Source organism: Podarcis raffonei, chromosome 1 (genome assembly GCF_027172205.1).
Source record: "Podarcis raffonei isolate rPodRaf1 chromosome 1, rPodRaf1.pri, whole genome shotgun sequence".
NCBI lineage: Eukaryota > Metazoa > Chordata > Lepidosauria > Squamata > Lacertidae > Podarcis > Podarcis raffonei.
In genome coordinates this window covers 15,865,061-15,880,746 of record NC_070602.1, presented here as the reverse complement: position 1 = coordinate 15,880,746, position 15,686 = coordinate 15,865,061, and the positions used below count along the sequence as shown (strand labels likewise).

Below are 15,686 nucleotides of genomic sequence, written 5' to 3'. Positions count from 1 at the left end.
TAAGGTAGAAACGCAAAAAGTGCCTAATAGCCATTGGTGCCTGAAAAAAATGGGCCTGGCAGCTAGGATTCTGAGAAGGGCAGGAGGCTGTTAGTGCTTTGCCTCTTTCCTGAAATCCCCAGAGGCAAGGATGGGCCTTTATGTGATTTAAATATCGGCCTTGTAATTCAAGGCATGTGTTAACTTTCTCATAGCCCTGGTGAAAGATCCAGCTACAGTCATATTTAGATTATAAATGAGAAGAGAGTGCTAGTGCACTCAGGTATTGCTAGCAGGCTTTCCACAGGCATATAGTTGGCCATTGAGAACAGTATGCTTGACTAGATAGACCATTGGCCTACTCTAGCAGGCTCCTCTTATACTCATGGTGTGAAAGTTCAGACTTTAAAACAAAAGAAAAAGGAGTTCCACTGGATATTGAAATCTGTGAAAGCAGATTTTTAGAGACCCTAAAGTTAATCAAGCTCTGTTTTAGAATTGTTTTGATTCTATTATTTTACAAAATTTATATAAATCTGGATGGTACTAAAACCTCTTAAGTGGTTTTGTTTGTTGTAATCCCAATATGGGACCTGCTAGGTAGATATAATCTTAGAAAATAAAACAGACTTTATTAAAAAGTTGGAACGATACAAAAATAAACACAATGCAATTTATATAATGTATTAGCAGTGCAGTTCAAGGCAAAGGCAACTTTATAAAGTGGTAGGAAAGGTTAGACCAGCCTGTGTCCCGTTTCCAATAGCATGCTTTCTAGTAATACTTGGCTGGTATTCTCAATGTAGGGCTGGTATAACCATGACGACAAGTAGGCCATCAGGAGATCTTGGTCAGCGGTATGAGCAATCTCTTGCACAATCGTTTGCTTGAGTTTTAGTTCCTTTGAGTACATGTTCAAGAGCTTTCCAGAAACTTCATCTGAAAAAGATAAATTAAATCAAGAAGTAGCTCTGGAAATACATAGGCATTCCGAATATGGCTTAGGACAGCAAATGAAGAGAAGAATGTGCACTAACTTTGTCCCCACCCTCCTCTCAATTAGATGCTGTGTTTCCTAGCAACTGTCTGCAGTGGGAAAACATCCTGTACCCCTGTGCACTTTGAAAGCCTGATTTTTTTTTTCCAGGGTTTCAAAATGCATAGATGCAGCCATGATTCCAGGAGGCTTCTCTGCTGCAGACGGTTTGATAGGGAACCCATGGCGAATGTGGTACAGCTACCACACCCTCAGAGTGCATACTCTCATATGTATTGACGAAGCCATAATTCAGAATGCCTGAGTAGTGCTCTGATTTTGCTTCATATTACAAATGCTGAACATACTACATTGCTAGCTAGATTGCTTGCCTATAGTTTTTAAGCTTTAGAATTAGTTAATTCATCTTCCATCCCTCAAGTTCCATATTTCTCCTGTTGCGCAATTTTTAAAAAGATTATCTGGTTTCAACATATGGAATTCTAGGAATTGATGTGGGTTGATGATGTGAAGCATTCTCTCCTGAGAGCTATAGTTGCCTTGCAAATTTGCAAGTCAAGCAATATAAGCTAAATTTAATTTCTTTAGCTCACAGTATTCCACTCTCATTTTCAAATGAATATGCTTCAGCAGAAAGAAATAGCAGTATCTCAAAAAGGAAGAATTTACTTACAGAAGTAAGGAATGGGCCACGTGTGAAAGAATGGTGTCTTCTGATCTCCATGATATGCTTCTAAGTCGCAGATCCCTTTAGTAGTTGAACATAGTTTTTCCATTTTCTGTTGTATTTTTGCCTAACAAAGTTTTTAAGTGTCTGTGTAAGAAGCTAATATTTTTGTAAACAACAGTACAGAAGTCACATTGAATTTTATGTTGGAACTGCCCTGAAATCTGCAGATGAAGAGCGGTATGCAAATTTAATAAACTATAATTAATAAATATCATATTTATGTGAATCTAATGCACCTTCAAGGGACGCGGGTGGCGCTGTGGGTAAAAGCCTCAGCGCCTAGGGCTTGCCGATCGAAAGGTCGGCGGTTCGAATCCCCGCGGCGGGGTGCGCTCCCGCTGCTCGGTCCCAGCGCCTGCCAACCTAGCAGTTCGAAAGCACCCCCGGGTGCAAGTAGATAAATAGGGGCCGCCTACCAGCGGGAAGGTAAACGGTGTTCCGTGTGCTGCGCTGGCTCGCCAGATGCAGCTTGTCACGCTGGCCACGTGACCCGGAAGTGTCTGCGGACAGCGCTGGCCCCCGGCCTCTTGAGTGAGATGGGCGCACAACCCCAGAGTCTGTCAAGACTGGCCCGTACGGGCAGGGGTACCTTTACCTTTTTAATGCACCTTCAAATCTAATGTGCACCTCAGTTTTCAAAACCTTAAAACCAAAAAAAGTACAGTAGTACCTTGGGTTAAGAACTTTACCTCAGGATGAGAACAGAAATTGCATGGCGGCAGGAGGCCCCATTAGCTATAGTGGTACCTCAGGTTAAGAATGGTTTCAGGTTAAGAACGGACCTCCAGAACGAATTAAGTTCGTAACCAGAGATACCACTGTATCTGCTATGTCTGTGTTTTTCAAGCTTGCAATTGAATCTAATGCACCATCAAATCTAATGCACACACTAATTTCCGTGACATAATTGGGCCAAAGTGGTACACACTGCATATGAGTAAATAATGTAGTAATAATAATAATAAATGTGTTTTTGTCCTGAAGTGGCAATCCTAGTCCCACCTACCTGGCCTAACCTCAACTGAATTCAGTGTGACTTATTTCTGAGTACACATGAATACGACTGCAGCTTAACATATGTTCTATCTGTGCAGGCTACTCAATCCCTACTTTCAGAAACTTCACAACCAGGGAACTTTTATTACAAAGACTGGATAACTGGATTAGAGACAAATCACTAATTAAAGTATTCAGTCAGTACTGGACTAAAATTAGTAGTTCTCAAAGGGCATTTTTCACAACAAAACATTAAGAATAGCTTCAGTTCTCCCTTCTGAATATTTTGCACAGAAGAGATTCATTTTTCATTTGGTTGATTCCTCCATTAGGTAGATTTGCATATAATTCTTATACCTTCTCTTGTGAAGGGATGTTGCCTTGAATATTCATGGAAAACATTGTTGAAAAGAAGACCTCTAGATCTCCCACAAGGGGCTATGGCCTCTCCCTCTCCAGAACAAGGGTTCAGAAACTGTCCAGGAGTTTCATTTAGGTGGTCAGCAATGTGTCCATAAAAATACAGTGGTACCTCAGGTTACATATGCTTCAGGTTACATACACTTCAGGTTACATACTCCCCTAACCCAGAAATAGTGCTTCAGGTTAAGAACTTTGCTTCATGTTGAGAACAGAAATTGTGCTCCGGGGGCGCGGCAGCAGCAGGAGGCCACATTAGCTAAAGTGGTGCTTCAGGCTAAGAATAGTTTCAGGTTAAGTACGGACCTCCGGAACGAATTAAGTACTTAACCCGAGGTACTACTGTGGAGTTAAAAATCACACAGCATCTAGCAGTGTGTGTTATAATTGCTTCAACTGGCAGAAAAATCACTTAACTGGTCCCCTGGGCTGGGGAAAGTTTTGTGAACCACTGATCTATAGGAGGATGGTGGAAACAGAAAAATGCAGTGGTGGTTCTAATAAGAAAAATAGTGTACCATGTTTTCAAAAGTATCAAGTAGTTCTGTACAGCACTCCTCCAATTCTACATTGTAGTCAACTGGTCGTCTTCCGGACTCTGAAGCAATATTATCATGTTCTATTTCCAACTTGCTGTCTTTGCACCTAAAGAAAAATATCATTCACTGTACATAATAGAAGTTCTGTTCCTCTGACAACTCCTACCCCTTGTTGCCTATAATATATAGGGTCAACTGTAGTCAGTGCATAATGCAAGGTAAATTGTTACATTCATATCATGCAGATTTTAAAAAGTGATGGCCTAAGGTAATAAATTTGCACTGGAACCATCGACAAGATCTTTCAGTATACTTACTCTGCAGAAATTTTGATGTTCACGATTTTGGTGGCAGTGGTAAATCCCTTATTATTCAGAGTTTCCCACTTCATCATTAAATTATGCCAGTCTGCTGCATTATCTTTAATTTTTCTTGCACTGATGGATAATACAGGTGTCTTGGGAGTCGAGCCTTTGGCTAATCAAAAACACAACAATAAAACCCTTTAAACAGGAAGAGGGAAAATATTTATGTGAGACATTTTAGGCTGCTGGCGACATTTTTTTTGTAATGTAATAAAATAAACAACACCACCATTCTCATTGTTTTGTGAAGTTTCAGCCTCTACACTTGGCACATTGCTTCAAACTTTCAATAAGAGGTTTTATTTCATTGATAGAAAACTGACAGGTCTCTGCCCGCTGCAACACCGTGCGCCTGCCCATTGCCCATCACCCAAACGTGTGAAGAAGATGACCAACCCAACCCAACCGGAAGCCGGGATTGTAGTAGCATCGCAGGATCATCTCACTTCCTTCGCAACGCCACAACCAGTTCCCAAAATTCACCCTCCCCCCTGCCTACATTCAGTAACAGCCTCTCTCAACTCCTGCCACGGCTGCCTTGCAACATCTCCAGTGTCAGATTTACGTATAAACTAAACAAGCTACAACTTAGGGCCCCACTCTCTTAGGGGCCCCAAAAAAAATTAAAGGAAAAAAACCCTGGATGTACATTTCCAAAATATAAGATTAAAAAACAAATAAAACCTACATACAGCAACAGTGTTTTGTGCTGTGTAGGCTCCAATGATGGGCCCCGCCTGCTAGCCTGCTCCCTAAAATATCACTGGTTTGCTCATTTCTATATATAGGGTGCCTACATTCTGTATTGTGCAAATGGCTTTAGATACCTATTAGGTCCATAAATTACTATATAGCAAAAATTCAACGCAAAAAAGCGACTATTTGTTGTTGACAAAGGACAGCTGGACATATAAAGGGCCCCATTACCTTCAGCAGCTTAGCGCCTCATCAAACCTAAACCCGGCCCTGAACATCTCCTTATAGTTCTTAAGCCGGAGGCCAACCCTGCCTCCAGTGGCGGGGAGTTCCACCGTCCCGCTACCCTTTCATCTTCAGCTCCATCGCACGCCCCCCCCCTCCCATCCCAGTCCTGGTACAGTATTACTTGAGAGCGAGGAAAAAACTGCTGGGTTTCTCCAGCAACCGCTTTCCCCGGTGGAGGCACCCGGGGCCTCCTTCGCTGAAGGAGGTGCAGGCCGCGCTCCCGCCCGCTGCCTGGGGAAGAAGCGCTTACCGGCCATCTCCGCCGACACCCGAGGCCGAGGCCGCTCCCTCCCCTCGGAAGTGCGCTCACGTCCGGCTCCGCCCAGCTCCGCCGCCCAGCGCTGGAGACCCAGCGCCGCTGGGCCTGGGGGCGACGCGGGAGCTCCGGCCCCGGCCCTTCTGAGGTGAGGAGGGCAGCCTAGCGCGGCGGGGAGACGGGGTGGGAGCCTCCTGGCTGGGCGGCCCTCTCTTCTTCCCTTCCCTGGCTGCAGGAGGCGATAAGAAGCGGAGAGAAGGACGCTCACCGCCCGGAGAACCCCCTTTTTACGCATTCCTTCCCGGGTTTCCCTCGAGAGACCTGGTGCTGGAAACACGTGTCGAGGCTCCGTCCTGACGAGCCCTGGGCGGTTGGTCGGCTTCTCTGCCCGCCAAGGCGCGCACAGAGAATGAGGCTTGCCTTGAGCATCTCTTGCGGGGGTGAAGCGGGGGCGCATGTTTGGGAACCGCCGTGTGCTGGGTTTGTTTACCTTCTTTAGTGTATTTCGGCCGCCTGTCTGCCTGCCTGTACTCTTGTTTGGTTCATGCTTCAGGTGGGGTGGTTGGGCTTCCCAACAGTGCTGATTATTAAGCTATCGATTAATGGGATCATTTAATTCTGCTCTCTTTTATCACTTATGGGTTAGAATTGTCACTCTGCATTGAGGAGGAAGGACAAAAATCCACCCAGAAGTTTTCCCTTCTCCCATTAGTCCTGTCTTTCTTTCTTTCTTTCTTTCTTTCTTTCTTTCTGATTTGTGCTTTCCTCTTCATGCCCTTCTTAGCAAAACAAATAATACAACTTCTAGACGGCATTAAAATGGGGGTGGGTGGGAATGATATCTCTTTAAGCAACTCCTCTCACTGCTGCACAGTTTGCAGAATTAATATTACAGCATCCACCCGTAACAGCTCCTGGGTTCCTGAAATGAAAACATATTCCAAGAAGCTTTTCCATCCTAAATATCTGTAGCTAGGAAAGTGGCAAGGATCCTGATACTTGAGCTGTGCATTTACTAATTCTGCAAGCTGCAGATGTTGGCACAGCTACCTTGTAGTCCAGTGTACTTTGGTTATTTACTTTTTTCACTGTTCTGCCTGATGCCTGTTGAATTCTTCCTTGGACAAAGCATTTATTTGTTACAAATGTATGCTTTTGAAAAAGGTAGCTCCCCTGGGACCTGGTTTTATGTTCGTTTAAAAAGCAAAACAGTTGATGCTGTCCCTTCAAAGTGATTTAATGGTTTCATTATTTGAGCTTCTGTTACTTCAACAGGAGGATAACACACATTGTTTTCCAAAATTGTCGTCTGCAACAAAGATGTATCCTGCCTTAGGGTAGTGGACTGAATGTGATGAACTGGCTGCTTAAAGCCATAGGATTCTTCGATGGAAGACTAGCAGAGTGAGTGCACCATAACCCTTGGTTTTGACATGAAATTTAATATTCTGTTTTGAAAAAAGTACCGGTATCCGAAATTTATTGTAACCTTAGCTCACGAAATAGAAGTTCCCTAAAAACTCTTAAGCGCACTGTGTTAGCAGAGCTTAAGCAATCCAGAGGGCTGTCACATGAGAACTGGGTGTGAAAATTAGCAAGACATTCACTTTGACCTTTAATGGTGCCTAATTCCAATGCTGGTTCTTCCCTGTGCGTACATAGGCAGGTAAATGACAGCTGGCCACCCCATGTTCAGTGATGAACTGCATTTGGGTTGTACATAATTTTCTACACTTAAGGCAACTTTATAATGTATGAGGAGGTCTTCAATGCATATTTAGATGTCAGTAGTAGGAGTAAATCATATGACCGAATGCAAGAGGGATGCCAGGATTTAACTAGACTCCCCCCCCCCTTCTCCACTATTAGCAAGGGACAATATTTATTTGGAACTTTTACTTTCATTTTATCTCAGAAGTGCCTTTCGAAAGAATACTAGTTCGCTCAGCTTCTTTTACTTGTATGTGTGGCTTTTACTTGTTATGGTCTTGAGTGCTTGCATAGACATTAATTCTGCATAATTTCCTGTGGTGGCAGAGATGGAAGCATTGGCATTGGCTTGAATGAACAGGATTGCTGATCTAGCACATAGTGGCTATGTTTGCAAGTTGTGGCAAGCCATAGTTAATGGTTTTCTGTCAGCAACACATGTGACTTCCACATCACTCCTCCCCAAGCATGACTGGGAGGAACAAACCATGATCCCTGACTTAGTGTTACATCCAAGCTGAGTACCATGGTTTGTTTTGCTCCAAATAAACCATGATGTGAAGCCAACAGTTGTTCTTGACTTACCATTAGGTGTGGGGATGGGGAAGAGATTTGGCACTAACATTAAGATTCACTGTTACATCTTTGGATCAGCCTCTTAGAGAGTATTTTTGTTTTTAAACTGTGTGGGATTTATAAATGGGACCCAGGGCACAGAGGGAATCGTGAATTTTGCATTCTGTGGGAACATTCCCCAATTGTAGTGATGTTAAATCAGGGGTCGGCAAAGTTTTTGTGGCTTGGGCTGGTTCACTGTCCTGCAGATGCCTCAGTGGGTCGGAGTGCGCACGCACGCACAAACACTATTTCCGGCGTGGAGGAGGCGTGTGCAGCTTCCCATTGGCTGCAGGAGCTTCCTGCAGCCAATGGGAAGCCAGCCAGCGTCGCGGAAGGCGGTCCCCGCTCTGCTCTGTGCCGCTTTAGCGTGGCGCATGGGAGCCGACTGAGCGGGCAGCGGGGGTCCGTGGGCCAGTTAAACGACCCCCTTAGGTTGCCGACCCCTGTGTTAAATGAAAGACAGGAATCTTGTGCGTCAATTCACACTGCTATTCGCTGTCCGAGAGCTTGGTTCTGGAGGAGAAGAGGGAAGCTAGGTAAAATGCATGTCTCCCATCCCTAGCTTATTGAAGCAAAGCTCCTTTGTAAACCACAGTTCAAAGTTGGCTTATTTCTGCAAACTATTGTTAAGGCTAACCACAGTTAGTCTGGCTTTGAATGGAACTCTGAACCGCAGTTAATGGAAGCGATTTTTTTCCTACAAAATATTGAGAACACCAGTTGGCATTCATCAGTTTTGGAGACAGTGGAAGAGTGTTGGAACATTTGCAACTAATTGCTTTGTGTTCTCCTTTTCATAAGTTGAAAACCTTTGTCATGCATAAAAAAGAAATCACAAAGTATTGTTCTGGGTTATGAGACACAAAATGTTATACAGCGTAAGCATTATGTTAAGCCAACTAGTTGCAGAACTGTGGTGCAGTAAGTATTACTATTAAACTTTTCATGAGGGAGAAAAACCACTTTTTCCCACCAGCATTGTACGTACTCCCAGTTGTATAGATACTAAGGGTGGCCGCTGAAATAAATACTTCTTGTTTTCATGGGCTTCAGGAGTACATGCAGTTTATCTTTTCCAGCCTCTAGGTAGCACATACAGATGTTTGCCATGGCATCGGCGACTCCATCGTTTACCTTCAAGGAGTTCTGTCCCTTGTACTATCTTCTCAATGCCATTCCTACAAAGATCCAAAAGGGATTCCGTTCCATTGTGGTATACCTCACTGCACTTGACACTAACGAGGACTACATCGCTGTGGGCAGCAGTATTGGAATGTTGTATTTATACTGCAGGCGCTTGAACCAGATGAAAAAGTACAATTTTGAGGTATGAACCAACACTTAACAGGACACCTTCATTTTTTAAAAGGTGTGATGAGGCTTATGCCTTGGGTTTTGTCAGTTTTAGCATATTGAAATGTGCAGAAATGTAAAGCTATAGAGTTGGTTAACTTGAGGAAAAGTGGTTGCTCTGGCTGTTGCTAAAATTAGATTAAGAGTCAGCATCTATTTGTGGTCTATAATTATTTTATCTCACACAGCATGATTTAGGGGTTTGTTCTCAATTCTATATACTTGCTTCTCAGTAAGGCATTCTGTTGTTCATCATCTGTTTATTTATATGCTGCTTTTCCACTAGAGATAGACCCCATAGTGGTTTGCAGGGCATAAGGAAATGAGAGCTGTAATATATTGCAAAATATAAACGTTAGTACATCAGAGTTCAACAGCAGTTTCATACCATATAGATTGCAACAACATAATATCAACCTATTTTATTTATTTATGCTATTTGTTTATTTTTTATACTGCCCTATACCCAAAGGTCTCAGGGCAGCTCACATAAAATATCAAATACATAAAATCAAAACAACAACAACCCAATAACCCCCCCCCCTCAAAAAAAGAGCCAGCATTTTAAAAAGGGTATAGGATGTAGATCAAGTCAGGCAAAGGCCTGGTTAAAAAGAAATGTTTTTGCCTGGTGTATATTGAAGGCGCCAGGCGAACTTCCCTGGGGAGAGCATTCCACAGACAGGGAGCCACTGCAGAGAAGGCCATTCTCGTGTTGCCATCCTCTTGACCTCTTGAGGAGGCACACAATTATAATTCATATTGATATTTCATTTATTTGGAAAAATTTATAGACCACGCTTCATCACAAAATTCTCTAAGCATTGCACATGCTAAAATTGCCAGTAAAACACAGCTAAAATCCACAAAACTATTTAAAAAATACATAAAATAATTATAAATATAACACAAATTAAAATTGGTCACTATGTAAAAGCAACTTTAGGTGACTAAATTGTATGTTTGGGTAGACTTGCTGAAATATAACAGTTTTCAGCAGGCATCTAAAACAAAATAGTGAAGGCTCTTGTTTAATTATCAGCAGACAGGAAGATTGACACCTTATATATGGTAAACAATAATTCATATAGCATATCAAAAAATTCACACAGCTGATAAAAAACAGGTAATAAAACAGTTTGTTGCAAAGTCAGCTATCAACACATCAAGACATTCAATAATATGTTTCAAACATTAATATTATTATAATAGCCAGTGCAATCATAATTATCCTATAAAACATACAAAAGAATACCAAAAGTGGCAGCAACAACACAGCACTTGAAAAACAAACAAATGCCTAAGCGACAAGTAAAACCCTCAGAAGCAGCAGCAATACGATATACTCTCAAGAGCATCCCAGAGCCCAGCAGGCAAGTCTGAGAGTTTAAAAGCTCTTTCCGTGTTGGGAAAATCTGGTGCAAAATGCGCTTTAAAGCTCTCTGCCTTGCATGTAATTAATTCGCAGGATTTCAGACTGCTGGCTTTCAACCTTGTAAGGTTGAAATCATGCAAGTTAATTGCACGCAAGACAAGATTGTTTTGTACTGTGCATCCACAGTATAAAAATATGTACGTTATGAGCAGTTTCAGCAACAGAGCAAATTTTTATTCAGCATTAGCTAGAGATCAAACCGCAGCAACAGGCCCTTCCTAGTCCAAAGGTCCTTCTAAGCAAAGCGGTCTTCACTAGCCTATGGAAAGCCCCCAGAAAGCTAGCCAGCTGAGCCTTCTTAGGCAATGAGATCCACAGGGAAGAAGCCCACCACAAAGACAACTCTGCCCCAAATCTCCACATACTTGAACTTCAGTGGTGGAGAAACACGCAGCAGAATTGCCTCAGGATCTTGAGGTCAGCAGGTGAGGAGCGAAAGCTCTCCTTCAGGTATCCCACTTTTGTCTCGGCCGATACGAATAAACACAGCATCTTAATTTTGCAGCTGTCTTTTTTTCTTTTCCTTCTCCACCAGGGGAAAAATGAGTCTATCACTGTCGTGAAAGTCTTGAGCTGCTTTGATGATCTTGTTGCTGTTGGGACAGCTTCGGGCAAGATTGCTATTTTTCAGCTTGTCTCGTCCTTGCCAGGGAGAAACAAACAAGTAAGAGTCAAACTTGGTTACAGCCTGTGCTGTTTCACATTGTGTGATTAGGTTAATGTTTCACATTAATTGTGTGATTAGGTTATTGTATTTTAGTGTTTTGTTGGAAGCCACCCATAATATTATTATTATTATTATTATTATTATTATTATTATTATTATTATTATTATGCTTCAGCTCAGTGGTAGAGCAGCTGCTTTGCAATCTCCACTGCCTTGTGGTACATCTTTGGGAAAAGAAAAGACTCAGAGGAAACCCAAAGACAATTGGATTCCTCCTTGTACGCCTTTTTCCTGCAGCCAAGCTGGTGCCAAACGCCTTGCGTAGCTTTCCTTTTGACCACACCAGCGAGGTCTTGTCGTCTGGGCAGCCCAGGACCTCCATACACGCTGCCCAGGTTTGCATCCTGGGGAGGTCATTTCAGTGCTGCTAACGCAGCAGTTTGGCTTCACCCCAGAGGTGCACTCCATTGTCTCTCAAGACAGACGGATGCCAATAATATGTTAAAGCAGGGGTCGGCAACCTAAGGGCCATGGGTTGGAAGTGGCCCACGGAGGCCGTTCAACCAGCCCACAAGCTGCCCCCAAACTGAGCCGCCTGCTAAACCGGCACAGTGTGGCACAGGGACTCTCTTCCGTGGCGCCGAAAACCGTTCTGTGCATGCCCAGATGCCGAAAATCGCTTCTGCGCAGGCGCGATTTGTGGTGTCGCGGACATGCGCAGATGCAATTTCCGGCGTCGCGCTGTGCCGGCCCGGCCCACGGAGGATCTCCGTGGGAGTGATCCAGCCCATGCCCAGTAAGCCTTGCCAACCCCTGTGTTAAAGTGTCAGTTGGGGCTTTTGTGACATTGCAATTCGCTAACTGCACAGATCTCTCTGGAAACGTGCATGAGCATTAAAATGAAGTAGCAGGACCAATAGAGAAGTGCCTTTGATAGCTACATCAATGAATAAACCCACCCACTGTAGGCCTTCCGCTTTCTGCTTGGTTTCTCTCGTATGCTCACTGGTGTCTGTCTTTGCAGCTTCGGAGATTTAACGTGTCTGGTATCCACAAAAGTAGCATCACAGCCTTGGCGTGGAGTCCCAATGGAATGAAATTGTTCTCTGGAGATGACAAAGGGAAAATAGTGTATTCTGCTCTGGATCTGGATCAGGTAATTGGTTGTTTGCCCAAACTTTTGGTACCTGGGATACAAATAACAGTGGTACCTTGGTTCTCTAGCTAAATCCATTCCGGGAGTCCGTTCGATTCCCAAAACCATTTGAAAACCAAGGCATGTCTTCCGATTGGCTGCAGGAGCTCCCTGCACTCAGTGAGAAGCCACGTCGGATGTTCGGCTTCTGACAAACATTCGCAAACCAGAATATTCACTTCTGGGTTTGTGGCTTTTGGGAGCTGATTAGTTTGGGAGCCAAGCCGTCCAAGGTACCATTGTATTCAAAGCGTATATAAAAACTTTTCCTATAGATTAAAATTGGAGGGTGGTAGTTAAGATGTAGAGATGGTGGAGCCTAGGGGCTGTAAGTAAGGGAGCAGTTACGTAAAATTCTGCCACTTGTGAGATGGCATTTATTGAGGGTTTATTCCCCTCCTGCCCTGACCACTATCTGTAGTTGTTATGTTTTCCCCAAAGCATTTATTTACTTGAATCCCTGTGGTGGGTGGTATTGATCTGCAAGACCTGGCGTCGCATCTTTGCTCAGTCATGGGATCAGTTGGTGGTCTTGAACATTGTCTGCCTTTCAGCCTTGAGGCTTTTACTTGGAGAAATATCTTAAGCAGAAAGAAGCACTCCAAAATGCTGTGACAGTAACTATGGGAAGTGAATTCTAGTGGATCCCCTACAAATTGTCGAACGCTAGATAAACCAGCTTTAACATAAGCTTGCACAGGCCACCCGGCAAATTTAGACAACTTAACTTGAAATATGACAGCTCTGTATATTCACACTATGTCCTTCCAGGGTCGTTGCAACTCCAGTTTGGTACTGGAAGAGCCTTCTTCAGTCGTGCAGCTGGATTATAGCCAGAAAGTGTTGCTGGTCTCCACATTACAGCGAAGTCTGCTTTTTTACACTGAAGAAAAATCTGTCAAGCAAGTTGGAAGCCAACCCAGAAAAAAGTAGGTCTTCTAGATTTTTGCCCAGACATTTAGAGATGAGATTTAAATAATGCATATAACTCTGTATAATTCTGCTAAGGTATTTCATACACTGTTGCCCTCTTCTAAAGTTGTTACTAAAGGAGGCAAAATAGATAATTTGAAGTACCGTTCATGTTTTTATTCTTTTAATCATTCCAATGGGGAAGGACTCTGCTGAAGTGAAAATGTAAGAAGCTTCCAGCTATGGTGGGCAAGAAATTAGTATCCTGACCCTATTTGGTTCCGTAATTATTTTCTCATGATTCCTGAACTTAAGGGCTAACTCACATTGCCTTGTTCATTCACACAATCCTCTCCCAGTATTTTATTATTATTTCATCCCAAACTCCCCAAACAGGTAGCGGAACAAAGGTTTTTATGTGCCATAGCACTAAGGTGAACATTCTTTTAGCGCAAGGATTTTCCCTTGCTCAGTGGAACGTTCTCCCTTTTCTCTTGCCCACACACTACCACTAAATCTGTTAGGAGTGTTTCCCCAGTCCTCCAGAGCAGACAGGAAACAGCACAGGGCACACACAACAGGGTAGGCAGAATAAAAATAAGCAAAGCTGTTTATACCAAAGCTGTTTATACCAAATTTGCTAATCCCTCTTTGTTTTCTTCATACCCTTGTGTTTTGAGGGTTTAAAATATTTCCCATCCAAGAAGAAGAAAGAGCAAGTATCTATCCAGGTTGTGAACAGCCCTAACTGTGAGCCACAGTACTTCCACGTGCACCTAGTGTAATGGTCAGTGGATGCATTGCATTCTGCTCTGGGACAAATCTTTTGACTCCCAGAAACAGTGTTTAGGAAGACACCTAGGGTTGCAGCAAGAGGAAGAGGATTGGAAAAATCTCTGGAGCATGCATGGTAGACCATGCAGAGCCCTTTGGCTTCCAGCACATGTTTTTCTTTCTCATGTATTGCATGTTGGTAACGCGGGTGGCGCTGTGGTCTAAACCACTGAGCCTCTTGGGCTTGCTGATCAGAAGGTTGCCGGTTCAAATCCCTACGACGGGGTGAGCTCCCATTGCTCTGTCCCAGCTACCAGCCTCGCAGTTCAAAAGCATGCCAGTGCAAGTAGATAAATAGGTACCACTGCAGTGGAAAGATAAACAGCCTTTCTGTGTGCTCTGGCACTCATCACAGTCCTCCATGTGCCATTAGCGGTTTAGTCATGCTGGCCACATCACCCAGAAACCTGTCTGTGGACAAACGCCAGCTCCCGCGGCCTGAAAGCGAGATGAGCGCTGGAACCCCATAGTCGCCTTTGACTGCACTTAGCCGTCCAGGGGTCCTTTACCTATTATTATTATTATAAATATGCTGCAATTATTTACTCGCAGCATAAGAACCATGTTTTCACTTACGCAGTTTGCTGCAAAGTTTTATCAGTTTGCACTTGGAGACAAAAGGGTTTTAGCATTGTTCATCTTACCAGTCCCACCACTCCCCGCCCCTGAGTATAATAACCACGTGGTTTGTTGTTTCTTCTGCTTTTACATTTTTAGTACTGGCAAACTTGGAGCATGTTTTGTACCTGGGCTGTGCAAGCAAAGCGACCTGACCCTGTTTGCTGCAAGGCCTGGGATCCGCCTTTGGAAATCGGATGTTCATGGGACTGTTCAGGCCACGTTTATTTTGAAAGATGTATTTCCTGTTGGAATGAAGCCTTTTGAATTATATCCCCGACTGGAGCCCTTAAGCAACAGCAGCTGCAATTTCCCAGACAGGCAACTTGGACTCATTTCCTGCTTCTTCCAGGAAGGATGGGTGCTGAGCTGGAATGAATATAGCATCTATTTAATTGATACAGTAAACCAGGTGAGTCAAACCAAGAGAGCAGTAGCATTTTAAGCTGGGCGTGCGTGGCCTTTAATCTGGAACAGTTAAATTACATTGATATTTAGAGGTCTGCTAAAACTATCTGATCTGCACAAATAGGGCACAGGTTTAATTAATCCCTAGCATCTCCAGTTCAAAGGGTTTAGTAGCAGGTGATGGGAAGGACTTTCTGCCTGACACCCTGGAAAACCACTGCCAGTCAGAGTAGACAGTATTGAGTTAGATGGGCTGGTGGGTCTGACTTTGTACAGATCAACTTCCTTTGTTCCTATCTCAACATGCTTTCTAGACATAGAATTGCTTATGATAAAGCAGTGACACTTCATATTAACTCACCTGCCATGGAGCCACTGCACATTGCAGAGGAATTCTGGGGCATGCTCTGAGACGCACTGTCAATTCAAACGGGGTGGCCTGTTGGTTGCCTGAGATGAAATCTGGAAGCATCCCAATACTTTCCCCTCTTTTTCCTTAGTGTTCTGTGTACGAGGGCTCAGGTCTGGAGCTGACAAGTAGCCTTGAACATGAGCATTTTGAGTGGCGTGGCAGGATGCTGTAGGCAGGGTGAAAATGTCTATTCCTTCCTAGAAAAATCCTCGTATAATGCAGGGAAAAGTTGCTGATTTTTAAACCCCCACCCCATCT

At 43.6% G+C, this 15,686-nt stretch overlaps 2 protein-coding genes across 6 annotated transcripts in view; one reads left to right on the top strand and one right to left on the bottom strand.

Moving 5' to 3' along the window:
* Positions 1 to 586: 586 nt before the first annotated feature.
* Positions 587 to 5,340, bottom strand: CINP (cyclin dependent kinase 2 interacting protein). Of its 2 annotated transcripts, none has more exons than XM_053370174.1 (5): positions 5,261 to 5,340; positions 3,979 to 4,138; positions 3,641 to 3,767; positions 1,650 to 1,770; positions 587 to 918 (listed from the first exon to the last, which is right to left on the bottom strand). In XM_053370174.1, exons 1-5 carry the CDS (start codon positions 5,265 to 5,267, stop codon positions 716 to 718), a joined length of 618 nt encoding a protein of 205 aa, XP_053226149.1. In that variant the 5' UTR covers positions 5,268 to 5,340; the 3' UTR covers positions 587 to 715. The 2 variants fall into 2 exon arrangements, with proteins under 2 accessions (XP_053226149.1, XP_053226225.1); XM_053370250.1 differs by lacking the exon at positions 5,261 to 5,340 and adding an exon at positions 4,954 to 5,093.
* Positions 5,341 to 5,460: 120 nt separating this feature from the next.
* TECPR2 (tectonin beta-propeller repeat containing 2) overlaps positions 5,461 to 15,686 on the top strand; it is a 54,931-nt gene continuing 44,705 nt past the window's right edge. For 2 of the 4 annotated variants that reach the window (XM_053369757.1, XM_053369823.1), the window contains exons 1-7: positions 5,461 to 5,746; positions 6,542 to 6,670; positions 8,674 to 8,921; positions 10,918 to 11,046; positions 12,074 to 12,205; positions 13,016 to 13,173; positions 14,708 to 15,020. In XM_053369757.1, the coding sequence (XP_053225732.1) occupies positions 8,694 to 8,921; positions 10,918 to 11,046; positions 12,074 to 12,205; positions 13,016 to 13,173; positions 14,708 to 15,020 (960 nt within the window). In that variant the 5' untranslated portion in view covers positions 5,461 to 5,746; positions 6,542 to 6,670; positions 8,674 to 8,693. Of the gene's footprint in view, positions 5,747 to 6,541; positions 6,671 to 8,668; positions 8,922 to 10,917; positions 11,047 to 12,073; positions 12,206 to 13,015; positions 13,174 to 14,707; positions 15,021 to 15,686 lie in introns of those variants that run through there. The other 2 variants (XM_053369681.1, XM_053369596.1) reach the window with 2 other exon arrangements.

Coding starts and splice junctions, on each gene's coding strand:
- CINP (XM_053370174.1), bottom strand. Junction 1,771..3,640: donor TTGATACTTTTGAAAACATG/GTACACTATTTT, acceptor AAACTTTGTTAG/GCAAAAATACAACAGAAAAT. Junction 919..1,649: donor GTGGCCCATTCCTTACTTCT/GTAAGTAAATTC, acceptor TATCTTTTTCAG/ATGAAGTTTCTGGAAAGCTC.